General features: G+C 45.8%; 1 protein-coding gene across 7 annotated transcripts in view; it reads right to left on the bottom strand.

Moving 5' to 3' along the window:
- Nucleotides 1-4,821: 4,821 nt before the first annotated feature.
- OPCML (opioid binding protein/cell adhesion molecule like) overlaps nucleotides 4,822-18,420 on the bottom strand; it is a 1,045,970-nt gene continuing 1,032,371 nt past the window's right edge. For 3 of the 7 annotated variants that reach the window (XM_045555649.1, XM_045555650.1, XM_045555652.1), the window contains exon 8: nucleotides 5,173-5,273. In XM_045555649.1, coding sequence (XP_045411605.1) covers nucleotides 5,173-5,273 — 101 coding nt within the window. Of the gene's footprint in view, nucleotides 5,274-18,420 lie in introns of all 7 variants that reach the window. The other 4 variants (XM_045555653.1, XM_045555651.1, XM_045555647.1 and 1 more) reach the window with 3 other exon arrangements.

The raw sequence follows: 18,420 nt of genomic DNA, 5'->3' as shown, positions 1-18,420 counted from the left end.
TTTTTGAAGCAAAAAGAAGAAATAAAAGAAAAGAAAAAAGAATTCTAGAAGGCTGACAAAGTCATACTCTTGTATCATGTGATAAATTTTTAAAGCATTTGAACATAGATTTTTTTTTTTAAGGAAAATTGTGAGAATGGGCACACCCATTGTCTGACACAGCTATAACGGCACCATTGATAAGTCATATGTTTGTTTAAATCTAGAGGACTCTGAACTTGACAGATACATTTTCGTACACCCACACATTCCTCACAACTGCACTTTACATGTCACGAAAATTTCTGAATGATTAAAAATGCTCCCTTTAACTAACACAAGGGCAGCTATTATTACACATCATTGTTATTATTGATATCCTTATAAATCTGCCAAATAACATAGAATGTAACCCCAAAAGGATGGTAGAGGGTTCACAATCTTTCTTTCTCCACCCAGTGGTGTGGAACAACTGTGTGCCTTAAAAAGGGCACCATTGAAAGAAACAATAAGAATCTCTTTCAAAATGCTAGAATTAGGCATAGCTGACTACTTTCGGGATAAAGACAATTGCATCTAATTAAGTCCACTCCACATTCCTTTGGATTCTGAGTATTCTGCACCTGAAGGCCAAATTGAACTGACTCAGCTATATCTTTTTGCCACATCTTTTAATTACAAATCTATTTCTTCCTCCTTTCATTTACTTCTCTTCTCTTAAGTAAGAAATGAGGGAAATGAGACTGGCATTTTTATTTGTTTGCATTTAGCGATCATGAAGAGTTCTCATCATATGGTCTCTTTGTGAAAACGTTGCCTTCCTACTTACACACCTGTGAAGTTTTACTGCAACTGCTCAAACTTATTTGTCTTAAAAGAAAAAGACAGGGAAGATTTGAATAATGGAGAAGAGGCAACTGGGTATGAGAGTTTCCAGGAAAAGCGCTTGTGCAGTGAAAACCAAAGATTCTTGCTGGTGATGAAAAAGAAAAAGGAACACATTTTGTCAAAAAGAAAACTTTTATGCTGCTTTCCTTAATTCCAAAGGGATTAAAATTTGTTTTTGTTTTTTGTTTTTTGTTTTTTGTGGGGGGCTGGTTCCAGGTAATGCAGAGCCAGTTTTTCTTTCTCAGAATCCAACTCAGGATCAAAGTGGGGAAAGACGTCCCTGCCTCCTGACCTCAGCTCATCTTAAGCCTCTCCTCCTTCTACAAGGGGCTGGTGACAGCCCACCAAAACTGGGATATTCCATTCACAGCCAATGCTGTTGTGGGGACAGGGATAAGCTCTCATCAGGATCGACTGCCCACTTTGAGATCCTCTGCCTCTTTGATGTACTAGTTCTTCCAACATAAGTAGAGCTTGCCAAATCCTCTTTGTTGAATGCAAGTTGACTGAATTGATGTAGACATAGATCTTTAAACTCAGCCTCAGTTGTGAAGTTTCTAGAGTCCCAGAGCACACTTCCCACCCAGGTTTTAAGAACTAATTGCCCAACTTGTGAAATGCATCCTCTAGTAGGGGGTGCAGATTTCAGAGGAAAGAGGCCCAGACCTCTTTCTGACACAAACCTTACCTTTTCTTCCATTCAGTGGGGCAGACCAAGCATGCAGTGCTCTCTGCATAAAATATGTGCATATTTTGACAACCACTTCTCCATATCTGCCCCCTACCCCCAACTAAAACAAAAATGAAAAAAGCTAAACACATTTGTTTAGACTTGCAGATGACTGTATCAGGCACTTGACATTGAACTACTGAAAAACAAGCTTGGCCTTCACACTAGCACGTGCATTGGCATTACTTTGGCGAAAGTGCATATTAACTTTGTTTTGGGAAGGGGAAAGGTTTCAGAGTCACTGCATAATTGAATTCCTCTCACCAAATGTCTCCACAAGCTCCCTTTGGCTTCCTTTCCACGTGAGAAACCCACTAAGAGCTACAGGTTGCTCAGAGACTTGGTTCTTTTTCCCTCTCTTACCCCCAACCTCAGCCCCACCATCGGTACCCTGAAATCTAGCCAGCAAGCCTTACTCGTGTACCTTCCATATGCAAAGTTGGAAAAGTAAATGGAAATGTGGATATTGTCTTTAGTAAGCATCAGTTGTTCTATATGCTTCAGAATATTGGGTAGCAGCTATTGTCACGGAGAGCTATCCCCACCAAAGTAACTCAAAAACACAGAAGCTGGAATATGTCTGTTGTGAAGAAAATTCTTTTTCACGCCCAGTGAGTGCCTCAGCTGGCTTGTGTTTTATTTACTTTGTTTTCTTTATCCCAGACAAATGAGGATCGACTGTAGCATTTTTCCCTCTGAAACATGGCTGGAATAGGTAACCACCAGAGGTGGGTCCTAGTATCCTGTGGAAAGGCTCAGAGAAGAGTTCCATAGTGACCCTGAGACCAGCCTTGTTGAATTTGAAAGGTTTTGGTGATCTTGGCCAAAGGAGGATGAACTCCTTCCTTTGAAATAAGTCCTGGAGTAAGGAACAGGTATAGCTTGTCCATTTCAAGCACTGTGTTCTCCAAGACTATCCACTCCCTAAGCCTTCACATTTATTTCATTCCAAAGTAACAAATTTATTGTCAGTAGCACACTCAGATGATACCGTTAATTCTCATACACTGTCTGACACCAGCCGACTCCAGATGCTCAATGTGGTGACAGATCTGGAACGTTTATGGCCGACCTTTATTTCTGATTCTGCGCCTGCTCATGATCGTCCCAGGAACTTGGAATCGATACACCGCTTTTGGCACATCATTTATGTTCCCAGAATCTGGCTCCTGGCAGCTCACTAGGAAATGCAGATGTCTGTTTACAGCTGGCAAATGTAATATTAATTGCACTCACACCAGCTCTACCTCTTAAGACAGTGCTCAACTTTTTGTATGCCAAGGCAGCCTACGTTTGTATGTCTGTGTGTGTGTGTATAGATATCTGTGAATACAGTTCCCCATTTCAGATGTTATGGTCATGTGCTGTAATGGACAGAAACAAAGAGGGTACTGATAATTGGAGATAGGAGATCAATTAAGCATAAAGAAATGGAACTCTATGGTGCTCATATTTTTTGTTTTTTAGACTGAGGACCTGAAAAGGTTTTCCAGCTGAGGCAGGGCAGGTCTGTGAGAAAGTCACTATTGATGCCACTTTCTCAGCCTCTCAGTAGGTCAGTCCCTGCAGCAAATCCTGTGTGGTCTTCAATGTCTTTCTTCTCAATCCCAGGCACCCTTGCGGGGTGAGTCTTTCTTGTCCCAGCGGGCAAGGCAGCAAGATCAGGTGAGCCCTTCCTCGTATGCTGAGTATGCTGTGAACGTGGGGAGCTGGGGAAGTTCTTCCCCAAAGCCACTGGAGAAGCAGCCTGCATCAGAGGAGACTGTGTCACTTACACTTCCCCCTTCTGTTTGCAGTGTTGTGTTAATCAAATGCTTGAAAATTAAGTCAGTTGCTCAAGTGCCCTCAGCTCAGAAGAGCTTCCGGAAACAAATACCAGAGTTGTCAATACACCCACCATGTAATTGGCCTCCATCAGCTTTTTACTGGCTGGTTTTCAAACAGATTCAATCAGAACCGGGGTGGACAGGAGACACTAGCTGAAGTCATCCCACTCAGACGGGTGGACCATTCACTTCCCATTGCAGAGACAGATGTGGAGCTTTTTTCTCTGATGTTCTTGCTGTTAAGGAAAGGCAGCCACGGAGTAGGTCCCATAGGTTCCTGACATGCACTTTTTCGAAGGGCTGAGAGAAGCATGAAGGTTGGTACCTTCGTCCTTCAAGCGTGAAAGGAGGATCAAAGTGCTACTCAAGACCTTTCCAGGGCTGATCTGCTTCACAAGAAGATGTTTGAGAAAATACAGTCTCTTCTGGAAATAGCGAGTGCCTGATCATTAGATTGCTACTTTGGTCCATCTGTTAGCGTCTACCTTGGGTGGACAGGATACCAGATTTTAAAGAGTCCATGACACAGGGTATTGCTTTTTCATGTTGTTAGCCTGTGAGATCATTGGCTTTCACATGAGAAGTTAATAGCTAATTATAAAGATGCCAATGCCTGCTGATGGTAGAGGAGAAATGAATACAGTGGGATAGACACAATATGATTAGAGATTAATATGGTGATGAATTGATAGTGAGTAGTGGGGAGAGAAATAGAAAGAAGTGTTAGACAATTACATTGATAGATTGATAAACAGAGTAAATAGATTGCTAGAGAGGAAGACAGGTGGGTAGATCATTGGATGGAGGATAAATCAGACAATTGAGTAGATGGATAACCATATGATTACTTTGATAGATAGCTTGATAAAACAAATAATCAGCCATCTATCAATCACCTCTATGAGTTGAATAGCATTTTTTAAAAAAGAGAAGTACTATCCTCAAAATGCCTCCCCCTTTTTTGGTCACTTGATGTCTAAATTTTTAGTTTTGGGTTGCATGCATAGCCCCAAACCTCTAATCCCTGTATCTGGCAGAAGAAACGAACAGGGCAGAGTGGCTACAGAAGATGGCAAGATCATCTACATATATCGATATCTATATTAGATACGGATACAGTGAGATAACTTCCAAGAAAGAAAAGATGTGAACCCTAATGGAATTAGATAATAATAAACACAGGGAGGGATATGTACATTATAATCAGGAAGATGATCCAAAGCTTGAAAGACACAAGTAATAGGACACTTGGCTGTAACTCTTGCTGGGTACTACATTATGAGTCCGGTTGTGTCTTCAGGGTGTTTTCCATGAGGCACATTTTTGGCTCAAATGGAACGTATGTTTGTGTGTGTGTGTGTGTGTGTGTGTGTGTGTGTGTGTGTGTGTGTGTGTGTGTGTGTAGGGGAGATTGGTGGTAATGATGACAGGGAGAGACTCAGAGGAAAGAGAAGGGCCAAGGTAGCAGGAGCTGATCTCATTTTTGGACACACCAGTAAATGATTATCCTACACATGGTAGAACCCTGCCCACCCCTCCCCCCAACCTCACTCATTCAAACCGGGGGAAAAAGCTAATAAACAAAACAAAACAAAAGGAAAAAACCAAAAAAACAGCAAAAAAAAAAAAAATCCAAAAGAATAACAGAAACAAATAAAAAGAAGCCCAAACTGGTTTGCCCTCCGCAGTGCAGATAAAAGTCTGTGATATGGAGAAGCAGGCGATGCTCAGAGGACCTATGATTTCTTATCAAAACTTGATGAAGAAGTGGGCAAAGAGGGTCCCTGACAGCCAGAGACAAGCCAGCGCTCTAGAGGCCGAGTTTACACCATCAATGACTGCTCCAGGCCCTGTGTGGGGGAGAGAGAGACAGAGCCATTAGCACGTGCCCTCAGGACACCAGACTTTTCCCGACAGGCAGACACGCAGACATGCTTCTCCAAGCACCGCCCACCTCCCGCCCTCCCGCACCCTCCCACGTCCTGACAAATCGAAAAGGCCCATTGGGAGCATTTAGAGACTCAAAGGACAAGTCATTGGGATGCCTTGACAGCTGCGGCCTGCTCAGAGAGACTGGGCTTCACCAATGGGGGGAGCTGAGGGCAGTCGGTGAGGCCCAAAGGTTAGGGCAGCAGACAGGGCTCAGCGTGAAGGCAGGGCCTGAAGGTTGCTTCATAAGCAGCGTGTCTAACTGTGCTCTGTCCTTGGAGGGTGTGCGGTGCAGACAGGGACGAGCCGGACGAGCGGGGAGAAGGTAGGTATGGGGGAAGGAGGGGTCCAGAGGGCGAGAAGCAGCTGCAGGGGAGAAGGGGAGCGGGACGGGGATGTTTTGTGTGGAGCAGAAGTCAGGTGTTGGTGTGGCCCTGTCCCCCCCCAGGATGTGTGACTTAGGTATTGCAGAGGCTCCTCATGCCCAGCCCAGGAAGGACGAACAATCACCCGTGCAAGTTTTCGGGACTCTGACTGGGCTTATCCCAGTTGTCAGCTGTCAGCGGTGCCCTGCGAAGGCCGCAGAACAGGCTTGGCATTCCCAGCACAGACTGCCACCCGGTGATTCAGCCCGAAGGGCTCTCCCTTGGTGTTTTCTTGCTGCTTCTCTCTCTCCCTGGCCCTTTCCCACATCACCGTAAATCATTCAAGTTCCACCGGGAAATCAGCCCACAGAATGGCGGTGCTGTTCCTTTCCCCTCCTGTGCTGGGCCTTGGGAAGGCAGAGCGTGTGATTTGGGATTGTCCTCCTGCTGCGAGGGCCCAGGGTGGCGTGTTTAACTCGGCCTCTGCACCCCACCATCACCTTTATTAGCAAATGCCTAGGATGTTAAGCAAGACCTGGAGCTAACAAGCAAATGCGTCCCAGAGAGAGCACAGCCGTGTATTGCCACGGGATTAAAAGCCAGTGAGAGACATTTCTGTAAGAACAGAGACAAGGGAAGGGGATGCAGACAAGACAGTACACCCCTTCTACAATCTCGAGCCGGGACCTCACAGCCTCTTTGGGAAGCAAACTGGCCTACAAGACACAAGCGTGACTCCTTTCAGAGGCTGAAGTGTTGCAGAATGTCCTTGGACGGAGTCAGTTCATTTGGTTCTGTCTATCAGCCTTACTGCATGTATCCACGCTTTGCCTAGGAAGGGACCAATGTGAACACTTTGCTTTGGGATGTTCAGGTCTCTCCCTTCAGCAATGAGCATAGGACTGCTCCTACCCCAGGAATTTTAACATGGGTGCCTTTTCTCCCCCTAATTTATAATATGCATGCTTTTACAGACTACAAAGTCATATTTACTTGATAGCTTGAAGTCTGACTCATATTACTGTGCATTTTCATTATAGAATATTCACAAACAAGGGCAGGATCCAGGTTCTAGCTTAGCGTCATGGTCCCCATGAAGGCTCCATAAATATTAATATTTATGGACAGTGGCCTGATTCTGGGGCCTCTAGCAGTCCTGACACACATCCTAAGGACTCATACTGGCTATAGAATTTACTGAGTTAGAAAACGTTCAAGTTGAAGCTCGAGGTAATTCTCTATATTGTCTTCTGCAAAAGATGAATGATTTAGATTTTTAAGTATGGTTATAAGGAAATGAGCAATGCAGATTCTTAAGGGTCATATATATGTTTCTTTAAAAGTATTTTACATGTGTATACGTTTTTCTTTAAAAGTATCTTTCTTTATATATGACATTATGATATATATTGAATTAGTTATATAGGTACATATGTGTATGTGTGTATATGTCTTTATTAAATTTACTATGTTGATATTGACTTAAGAAACAACTGAAGCCCCAATGTGCTCCATTTATATAACTGTCTCTAGTGTAGGAATCATTTTATTCCAAGCTCTACCAGTGGACTTAAGCATTTCTGTGTGTGTTGTGCTATCAGCACAATGTTGGATATAGCTAAAGCCAAGAGGAGAGGAGACGTATATATGGAGAGCAAAGCATGAAAGAGTGAGGTTTAGTGAGAAAAAGAGGCAAAATCATAAAGAGAAATGAATGTTTCGGGTGACATGCAGCAGTTCCCATAAAATGCCCAGTGCTTGCTGGGCAGAGGGTTTACAGCCACGCTCAGTTTCTGTTGAGTGTTCCCAGGAGTGGCAGCCGTAAGGGGGGCTTAGCAGATACATGGACTGCTCAGCTTGCTGAGGATGGTGACAGTTTATATTGTGCTGTTATGCGGCAACCAGGATTCTAAATGCTAAATGTGTGTTAACTCATTGAGCCATCACATGGACCCAGCGAGTGATGTACCATCGTCATCTCCATTGTATCAATGGGGAAAGTAGGAGCCCAGCCTGTAAACACCTCGTCTATGGCCACACAACCTTTATGGCCTCAAACTAGATTAGAACCAAGTCCTGTCCCTGGAGTCTGTGTTCTTTATTCCTACAGCTGTACTTCCTCTCTATGGAAAACAGTCATTTGTGCCTGTTTCCCGGTATCCACAGCGTCATGGGGCAGGAGGACACATGGCTGGGAGCTCCACTTTCTCTCTGTGGCTCAGCGGCTCCCTAGCGGAGTGACATTGCCTCTCTGGGCCTGGGTTCTCCCAGAAGAGGAGGTTTGGTGGCCAAGTCTAGGGCTCTTCACCTGCTGGCGTTCTGAGTCATCACATGAAGAGAAACCGCATCTGGTAGTGGAAGGGACAGCTGGTGAGTAGCCAGATAGCCTTCTCCAGGTGACAGGAAACCATCACCACTCCGGCTCCTGCCCTCCTGCATGCCGCCTCCTCCTGAGACCTCCTCAAGAGGGCACAGAACATTCCTAGACTCCAGAGTTGCCCTGTTGGGGCCCCATTTTCTACGCAGCTTTGGGGAATTTTATTCTTTAGCAGGTGCAATGAGCACCTGCTTTGTAGTGTCAGACAATGTGGCCATTGACTGCCAAAGTGGTCAATTGGGCTATGAGAAATGGCCAGGCTATTGTGGCCAGATAATTCATCTAATCCGCTATGGCAGAGATTAAAGCTAGCACCGATTTCATCAGACAGGTCCTGAACACACTGGAGATGTGGCAGGTGGGCCAAATGTCAGCATGGTAGGGGCTCCCCTGGAGGGCTCTCAGCTTTGTCAGAAGCAGGAAGAGGGGCTTGCGTCTATGTACCACTCTCTAGGTTGGAAGAGTGTGTGACAAAAATCATCGGCAATGACCTGATTATCTAGTTACATCTTTACAATAACCCTCTGTGACTAGAAATGAGAAAAAGGAAGCATCTGGCTTCGGCGTCTTCTCCAGGCTGGGCCAAATGCTTCTCTGTGATTTAATATAGCAGTGATGGGCTGCTGTAGTTTAATTTGGTGTGGTCCTATGACCTCTCAGGGCTCATGTTTGGTCCCTTAGGCTGTCATGAGGCCTTTGCAAATGTTAGTTTAATGAATCTGCAAGGCTCCCCTGTGTTCCAGGGGAGGACATGGTATTGAAGGTCTTCTCCCTGAGCTCAGCAGCACGGGCACCAGGCCTGGAACACATCACTCTAGAGTCAGGCTGAATATAATTTTCCTACAGCGCGGACTTCTCCAGGTACTGACACCCAAGGCGATACCAGTTTTAATTTCAATAAATTCAATAAATAGGGGCAGGAATTCAAATGGTGTTTTCACTTTCATTTCAGTGGAAATAGGGATAAAAGTAGTTTCTCATCTAAAACCTAGAATCCAAGATATGGAAATGTAAGGTAGATTTTCGATTACATGTTCTACTCCAGAAAACTGACCCTGCAAAGCACTTAGATAAAGGCCAAGGGTCTGAAGTAAAGACCAAGGAGCAGGATTCCTGGAAGTGCAGGTGGGAGACCATCAACCAGGGACCTCAGGAAGGGGCTCTGTGCTCCCCCACCTCCTCGGCCGTGTTGCCCCATCTGGGATGATGTCATCTTTTGGAGAACGTCACTGGTAAAAGTGCGGCTAGTCCTGGCAACTTCAGAGTCTGACCAGTTGGGGTTTAAATCCTGACCTGGGGTTTGCCAGCTCTGTGATCTTAGATGAGGTGCTTTCAGATTTCTCACTGAAAAAGGGGCAATAATACTGAGTCCACAGGATTAGTTAAAGGATTAATGTGATGAGTGCAGTGCCTGGCACAAAGCAGTCATGTGATCATGGTAACTGCTCGCGTGGACTGGGGGTTCCACGCCCGTCCCTTCCATTTCTTAGTTAAGATTAACAGTGGCTTATTTAGATCTTTTCTAAATACCTTGAACCCAGGGGGCGATTTTGGTGGGAGAGTGAGTGAAGAGGGGAGATAGTTTAAAGTCAGAGCGTTTGCTGCTGAGAGAGACCCGTGGCGGCGAGAGCTCGGGGGACGTGGAGCGTTGAAAAGCGGACTGGGAGAGGGGCCAGCGCCAACCTCCCTGGCAAGGTGCAAAGGCGCAGAGTCCATCCCACAAAGGAAGCAGACCCCAAGCCAGCCCCAAGAAGTCGCAGCCATGCGACAGTATTTACTGGGAGCCTGCCATGTGTCAGGCTCTGTTTTCAGAAAGAGAGATAGACACAGTCTCTACTTTCAAACAGCTTATACTCCAGGAGGAGCTAGCATATCCTCTGTCCTAGTCCAAATAAATAAACAAACAAGCAAACAGACAAATATATTTTTAAACTGTCACAGATTCTGGGAAGAAAGCCATTTGGAACAAATAACCCCAAATCCCTTTCATCTCAGGAACATCCTGTCTGTTGGATAGCCTTAAGAAGATTGAATTTAGGAGTCAGAACTGAATTTGAATTCTGGCTGTGCTACCCACTAGTGAGAAGACTTCGGACAAGACAGTCAGCTTCTCTGAAACAGTTCTCTTCTTAACGTATAAAGTGGGGAAGGGGTAGCTTTATCTACCTCAGTACTGCTGAGGGCTAGTTAAGATGGCACGTAAAATAGCCAGGTGTAAAGGATGAATAAATACCAGCTGAATTAGAACTAGGACAAGAATTGCTGATCTCTAAAATATTAACAGTGTCTTGTGTAAGGATCCTACTGTGAGAAGGGAGGCCCTCTGGAATACCAGGTTCTCAGAGTCACTGTCAAACACCGGCTGAAAGCACACGTGGCCGTGGCTGGTGAGTGACCAGGTCCCTTCTGGAAACACCTGAGGTGGCTGCTAACCACGGACAAGAGCTTCCTAAGGAAGGCCAGTTATCCTGAGGAAGTGTATTTAGAAGCTCAATTCTTTCTCTGGGCATATGCCACACTTAAGGAATCTGTCTCTATTTATGATTAACAATGACTAAATTCAACTAGAATGGCTGCTACACACAAATATCAGACTTAATTAAATAGTTTCCCAGGCTAAATTGAAAGTGAGAGCAGGTAATTATGGTCTTTTTCCTTGCTCCAGGCCCTCCTGCTTCACCCTTCCGAATGCTCGAAAGGAGTGGCTTCCTTCATGCCTGACGTGGAGCATCTTTGAAAATAAAAGCTGAAATGAGGATGTAAAGCCACAAAACAAGCTCTGAATGACAATAATGACGACAGCAAAACACTTTGAGGACAGAATACAGACAAAAATAAATTAGCCTTCGGAATACAGGAGAGAGAGAGACAGAGAGCGAGAGAGCGACCGAGATTGTCAGGAGACAAGCTATACTAATGGCGTAGAGGTCAGTGGGTGTGCGCACCAAGTACACAGTCGCCCAGAGGAGGACCTTGTGGCCAGAAGTGAAGCCCCACAGGGATCAGACAAATAATAAACAAACAAATGAACAAATAAAGTCTACTTTTGAGAGGCCGCCTATCTTGGTAAATTAAATATACTAAACATTTGATTTTTAAAAAGCAAATTTGGTTGAGGACTTAAAATAGAATTAAGCCGTGCCTACAAAATGAGAACTGGAAACGTCAAGCGTAGCCACCCTGCAACTGAACGCTCGCTGCTGCGTTCGGGGGAGGCTCATCACCCCCTTGAGTGGCAGGTGTTGACAATCACAGTATCCAAACTCAGAACAAAGCTCCCAGAAAGTATAGAAGCTTCCTGATGCGATCCTGCCTTGAGAGAGATTTTGAAGCATAAAAGTGTGGGGTACATTACAAGAGATGAAGGTATTGGAATGCATTGCTCATTTTTTCTCTATGATTGTGATGAAAATACGGCACGGTTCTTCAACAACAGTAGACTGCATAGCTCTAATTTTACTAAAAATGGCAGGTGGTAGGGTGATTGCATTAGAAAAGAAAAGAAAAGAAAAAACCCACAGGCAAGTCGAACTTGTTGATAGCCCAGTGAGATCAATGAAACATCTGAAGTCTGGAAAGATACAGTTTTGTTCTGAAATTTGGATAGGTTTTCTAAGTATGATTATGAACTATGTGACCTTCCTAATGAGGAACCAAAAGGATAATGATGTTCTTGGTGATTAAAAGAGGAGCAAGGAAATCTAATTAGAGGATGTATGTGTTACACTTGTTGGCGAAACATGAACCTATTTTCAGCAGAGCCAGCTGATGAAGGCACATCGTTTCCCTTCAAAGGGAACTTTTCCTCCATTGTCTTTAATTACAGTGGAAAACACAGCACTGCGTTGTTTTACAAGTAAGATTAGCCGGCTTTGCAGCCAGTGCGACTAGGAAGAGCAGAGAAAGAGACAAACATGGCAACCATCTTTGTTTTGTTCTCTTTAACACTCCCTGTTTTGTGCTTACCACAAAAACAAAAGCTTAAGAAGTTAATATCAGAAGTTAATTCAGATCTGTCAGCTCATCACAGACCTGAAAGAGACAAGACTTTGGTCTGTGCCGAACCATAATCTTGAGACTGTGCTGACATCAGCACACCCCGAACGCGTTAAATTCTAAATGCTCAGGCTAATAGCCAGATGTCAATGATTCAGAGAGGAGGGTGGGGTGCGGGTGAACGACAAGGAACCTCATCAGGAATGAAATGGGAAATGTCTGCATATTTTTTTTCTAATATGTTGACATTTTGCAGGTTGGGGAAAATACAAATGATTACTTGCTGTCATCAGCCAAAAGCGATAGTGTTTCTCTCTGACTCATTCCCTCCCACCTGGATTTACATCGTAGATTTGAAAAATAAAAATCATACACATTATCAGCGGGAAATAGACGAATATGTTCAGCTTTTGATGTCTTGGCAAGAAGAAATCATGCGATGAACGTCTTCCTAAACAGTGAATTGGAATGTCTGATACAGCCTCCCTCGCAAGAAAGATGGGGTGTGCCCTAAATTTCAAATTAGAGTTGGACATATGACAGGCCGGAATGAAAGGGAAAGCCAGAGAAATAGCAATTTGACTTCCCTGAGGGGAGAGGACTACAAGTCCTTTTGACTATTTGGTTTCTATTTGGTTAGTGAAGGGTCTCGTCAGACTGTGTAGAGGCTATAACTGATGCCCCTATTGACTAGAAGATAGAGTTATTAATTCCACACACATTTACTGGGCAACAACCATTGCAAGATACAGTGTTATGTCCTCTAAGTGCAGAAACAGATACAAACAAAACACAAGCCTCAGGGTAAGCCAGTACGACAGCCCCAAAGATGAAGGATTGATTCTTCAGTGGGGTTCACAAATGCTCCACACACGGGGTGCCACTGAGTAGGGCCTTGAAGGATAAGTATGGTTTTATCAGGCAGAGAAGAGGGCAAAAGACTACATCTGTGACCCTCGAGCCATGGGAAGAGATAGTGTACACATGGCTTACAAAGAAATGTGGGATCAAAGTCAGACAGAGCTGGGTGCAAAACCTGGCACTGCCACTTCTGTCTATGGTGGGATTCCTCCTTTCTGGGGGGGCTCAGTCACATCATTTAAATTCTCTGAGCTCTAGGCTCTTCTTCTGTGGAATGGAAATAATACCAATATTTATCTCAAAGGATTCTTAGGGGTCGAAAGCCTTGTGTGCCTGAAACTTAATAGCTGATAGCTTCTTTATAATTGCCTATTTACTTGTTTGTACAAGATCAGAAACTCTGCTCCTCCTTGTCCTGCAGTCCTTAGTATAATTCCTTGCGTATAAGAATGCACTGAACAAATATCTGCTGACTAGATGAATGAATGGATGGATGGGTGGGGAGTAGAAACAGCATGATCAAAGACTTAGATATGTAAAGGCATCTGGGACACAGGGGACAGCCTGCTGGAGACAGGGAAGCTAGAAGGGCAGGCTGACTTCACAGTGAGAACAGCCTTAATGCCGTGCTGTCCTGGTAGGCAGAAGTCTTCAGTAACTGAAAGGACAAGGTCTATTCTGAGTTTTGGAAATGTCACTTGGTCCTGTTGTGGCAAACAGATTGGAGAGGGATTATCAAAGACAAGGGAGACAGACCCTAACTGTCCAGGTGAGATGCACGCCACAGTCAGAGGAAAGGTCTACCTGCGAAGACTCATTGGCTCACAGATGCAGGGGATGAGGAAGAGCAAGGGTCGCAAATGACCGTAGGGATCCCAGTGAGAGTGCGTAGGTGGAAGGTAAGGCGTACACTGGAGGGGGAGAGGTTCCTAGGACAAACGCATGAGTTTGAGATTCCCGTGGAATCTGCAGGTAGGGAGAGTGATTTATAGCTCAGCATTCAAGGGAGAACTAAAGATACAGATTCAGGAGATATCAGACTAGCGCTCAGAGGGCTATCAATCTTCAGTGTGCGTAAGATTCCCTGGGAGAGCTTGCTTAGAAAGCACCTTCTCAGGACCTTCCCTAGAGATTTAGATTAAGTGGGACTGGGGCAAGGCTCGTGAATCTGCGTTTTTAAAGCACCCTAAATAAGTCTCAAGCAGGCCAAGAAATACTGCTCTGTATGATGCTTGAAGATACGGAGGGCCCCTTTCCCTCTTGCTGGTACCCTACTCCGCGGGAGACTGCTGGGGCAGGTGACAGAGGAGCCAGAAGGGGACTGAGATAGGAAGGTAAGAAGAAGGTCACCACTGAGCATATCACAGAAGCCAGAAGTGGGGCGTCGGGGGTGCAGGGAGCCTGGCACTGAGAGGAGGGCGTGTTAGAGGGAGATACAGCAGCAGGCCGAGGCACCAGTGGGCTCGAGGAAGCGAGGACAATGCTGGCTGCCCCTTTCAGAGGTGTGGGGGTGAAGGGAAGAGCAGACATGGGACGGTGCGTGGAGGGCCTTCTGAAGAGCATCCTTGGGTCCCTTGTGCCCCCTCTTCCTGTCCCAGCAGGAGCCCCCTGGGGAAAGGTGTGTTTGTTAGGACACCTTAATAAAGGGTTGGCAGGTGAAGGTGGAGGCAGGTGTTGTGGGACAAAGGCAGGTGCGGAAGGCTCTGCCCACGGGCACTGGGGGGGCACAGGGAGGCCAGTCGTGGGCGGCAGAGGGTGAGAGCAGCGGGTCGGTGCAGGCTCCGGCTGGAGGAGACCAGGTTCACAGAGCTGGTCTAACGGGTTTATTTATTCTGGAGGGATGGCCATTAGCAAAAGAAAATATAGATAGTGTCCTCATGGCTTCCAGGAGCTGCCGAGGTTGTCTGCAGCCGTGGCTGCTCCGAGGGGGCTGAGGCTTTGCCTCAGGAAAAACCCAGAGCCCAGATGTTGCCTTAACTGGAGTATTTTGCCGTTTTCATTTGCAGCGACAAGATTCCTATGAATTGTCCCTATGCCTGATACTTAACTCTTAATGTAACTAATTTGTGTCGCTCCAATTTCACAGATAAAATGTGAGAAATCTGTTTTTCTCTCTGTAGCATCCCCCCTCCTTTTTGGCTTTGTTTGCCTTCTCTGTCCCTTTCCCCTGCCAGTTCCAGTAATCCAGGCGTTTATATGCCTCATTAAGCGCATCGCGCTCTCTGCAGCGCAGGATGTAATCAAGTCCAGAATCTTCCCTCTCTGCACGCTAAGGACAGGGGGATGGGGTCTCTTGCTCAAGGCCCAGAGGAGGCAACGTGGGCTGGCAAGTTGAGAGAAAGCGAATGACCTCCAGGGACAGAGTTGCAGCCAGCAAGCTGAGCCCCAACCACCCCCAGCTGCACGAAGGCCTGGCAAGGCTTCAGGGCGCCAGGGCTCCAGGTGGGCCTTCAAATGGCCGCGTCCACTCAATACAGCTAACGGAAACTGGGAGCAAGCTGCTTTCCAGCAGAGCAGGGCACCTGCCACCATGTCCAAGGTTACAGCTGATTGCTTTGCTTTTGGAGATCTGTCCCTTGCCCTATTTTCTTATTGTTTCTCAAATTCAGAACAGAGACTTAGAAAGCTGGAAGTAAGCTGTGTGTCCGTCTCGTTCTGGACTTTTATTTCGTTTTTTCCAGATTTTGATGAATACTTTATTTCTATGTCATTTTCACTTCTATTATTTATTTTTTGAAAACAAAATTGTTCAATTTGCTTAAAATAAACTTTTACAACCCAGCAGCACAGAGCGTCATGGCTTTGTCTGTGTTCTGAGCTGCGGCGTTGGGCTCTGCTCCACCTCCTGCTGCTGCAGTCGCCTGGGGCTGGGGAAAATGGGTGGTCTAACATGATGCTTGGAGTTGGAGCTCTGCCCAAGTGACCACCCTGTCGCTGTGGCTCTGGGAGGGGAAGGCAACTGGTGTGATGAGGAAGGAGATTTTCCCATCGATGCCAACCCCTGGTTCATCTTTGAAGACCACCCACCCACCGTGCTGTCTCTCACACATCTCCTAACCATTTCCTGTTCCAACCCATTCACCAACCCATTGTCTCCATGGTTTTTGTCTTCTGTATTCTTTTGAAATAGAGTTTATCCCATTTTCCTTTGTTCTTCGCATATAGGCGTGGAAATATTCCAAAGAGGTATGAGTGAGAGAGAGGCATGCTGTGAAGCGGTCACCGGGGCAGAGTCAAAGGGAGTTCTCAGAAACAGACTGACAATCTGTGAGCATAAGCACAAACACACACACCCAGGTGTGTGTGTCTGGAAAGTATGAGTCTGGGGATTGGAAATGTTAAAAAAAAAAATTGTCCTTTGAGAGAATGAGCCTTGAGGCAGATCGCTAGAACGGGGGACATTGGTGTGGGAGATGGGTTCAAGCAGCCCCACTGTTGATATGAGGCTTTATTCAGAAGGTTGTCCACAATATCCACGACGATTGCCAAGCATTATGAGTTGGACTGAAATCGGAGTAAAGCACTCAGGCACTGGAATTGGAGTACATAGGTTCAAATCCCAGCTCAAGCACTGATAAGCCAGTGTGATTTGAGCTAACTTCTCAAGTTTCTAAGTGTAAAATTGGGATAAATATAGAGCTTACTTCATAGAGTCCCTAGGGGAGATAAACATGTAAAGCACTTAGCCCAGTGGCCCTGTGTACAGCAAGTGGTTGGTAATTATTAGCCATAATTATGGGGGTGCTGGGCACTAGGAAGAGCATTCATGGCCAGCAGAAAGGGCAGGTCACTGGACACCAGCACTCTGACCTTGGGCCAAAGCTACTGCCACTCAGGCATAGTATCACAGAATTGGGCTTTGAGGGTACCATGGAAAACATCTTATCAGAATGACTTCAACTGATTTTTAAAAAATAATGACACTGAAGCCCCACTTAGATTGACTTCCCCAAAGCCATTCAGCCAGCAAGCAGCATAGCCTGGCCCCCAGGACCCTCTGAGACACAACATCCCTCACTCTATTCCCTCATGTTTCAATTCCTGTTGGCTGAACTTTGGGTATCACCAATATAACCTGCCATCTTCACAGGATTTGTTCATTCACCAAAGTTTTGCTGCCCAGCTGCTGTGTGTGGACCCCTACATTAGGTCCTAGGGGTCAAACAAGACATGGTCCCTATGTTCATGGAGCTCACTGGCTAAAGGGGAAGAAACACTCTAATGAAGCAAACTAAATAAATCAAATGAAAGCAAAATTATAATGAGAAGGTAAAGTCTATAGAAGCAAGGAGTCTATCTATTGAGCCTCTGCTGTCTGCTTATCACTTGGGACAGTGCCTGGCTTGCAACAGGTCCTGAATGCATATTTGCTAAACAAATGCTCATCGGTGCACTGCATGAGCACGGCAGCAGAAGTGAGGTGTGAGAGGATGCGTAGTGGGTGAACCGATCTACTCAGAGAGGTCAGGAAAGGCTTCCTGCAGGAAGGGACGCTGAAAGGCGAGTGGACACTAACCGGGTGGGCTGAGATAGGGAGAATCACTGGGCTGGGTGGGCGCCGTGGTAACAGGGCACAGGGAACGTTGCAGAAAAGGAAGGCAGTCCAGTGGAGGCTGACTCTGGCGGGCACGTGGAGGAAGAGGGATGGGATGGGCCAAGTCACACCAAGTGCTGGCAGGTGCCAGTAGGAATCAGAGTACCTGGCATGTACACAAGTCATACCACTTTGACGATCATCTTATTGATAATTCACAACCCCCTTATGTTAGCAGGCCAGGAAATGTCATCCCATTCAGCAGAGTACACTGAGGCCTGCAGCCTTTGTTGTCAAAGTCACACATCTGGACGTAGCGTTTATGGGGCTATTTACATAGATGCCCTTATTCAATCCTCTCACCAGCTTTTCAAGGCCGGTGTTAACCTCGCAATAGCATATACGAGGAAAGAAAGCTCAGCAAGGTTAAGTGACTGACATATGGTTGTATGGGGATGTGAATCTATGTCCTTGCTATGGACTCAGTTGCTTCCCCCCTACCAAACTCTTATGCTGAAGCCCCAAGCCCCGGTATGGCTGTATTTGCAGGTGGAAACTATAAGGAGATAAGTAAGGTTAAATGATGTCATAAGGGTGGGGCCCTGAGCCAATATAATTAGTGTCCTTATCAGAAGAAATACCAGACTCCCTCTCTCTTTCTTTCTCCCCATAAACACCCAGGAGAAAGGCCATGTGAGAACATAGCAGCTATCCACAAGCCAGGAAGCAGGCCCTCACCAGAACTGAATTGGCCAAAACCTGGATCTTGGACTATCAGACTTCAGAACTGCAAGATAATAAATGTCTGTTGTTTAAGTAATCTGATCTGTGGTATCTTGTGATGGAAACCTGAGCAGACTAAGACAGTCTTGGTGTACGCTGCTGTCATTATTTGCTATGTCATACTTCTTTCTTTAGTTAATGGCAGACAGGGA

This window comes from Lemur catta, chromosome 7 (genome assembly GCF_020740605.2).
Source record: "Lemur catta isolate mLemCat1 chromosome 7, mLemCat1.pri, whole genome shotgun sequence".
In the NCBI taxonomy this organism is placed as follows: domain Eukaryota; kingdom Metazoa; phylum Chordata; class Mammalia; order Primates; family Lemuridae; genus Lemur; species Lemur catta.
Note: the sequence above shows the minus strand (reverse complement) of the source record. Positions and strands in the feature narration are given on the sequence as shown.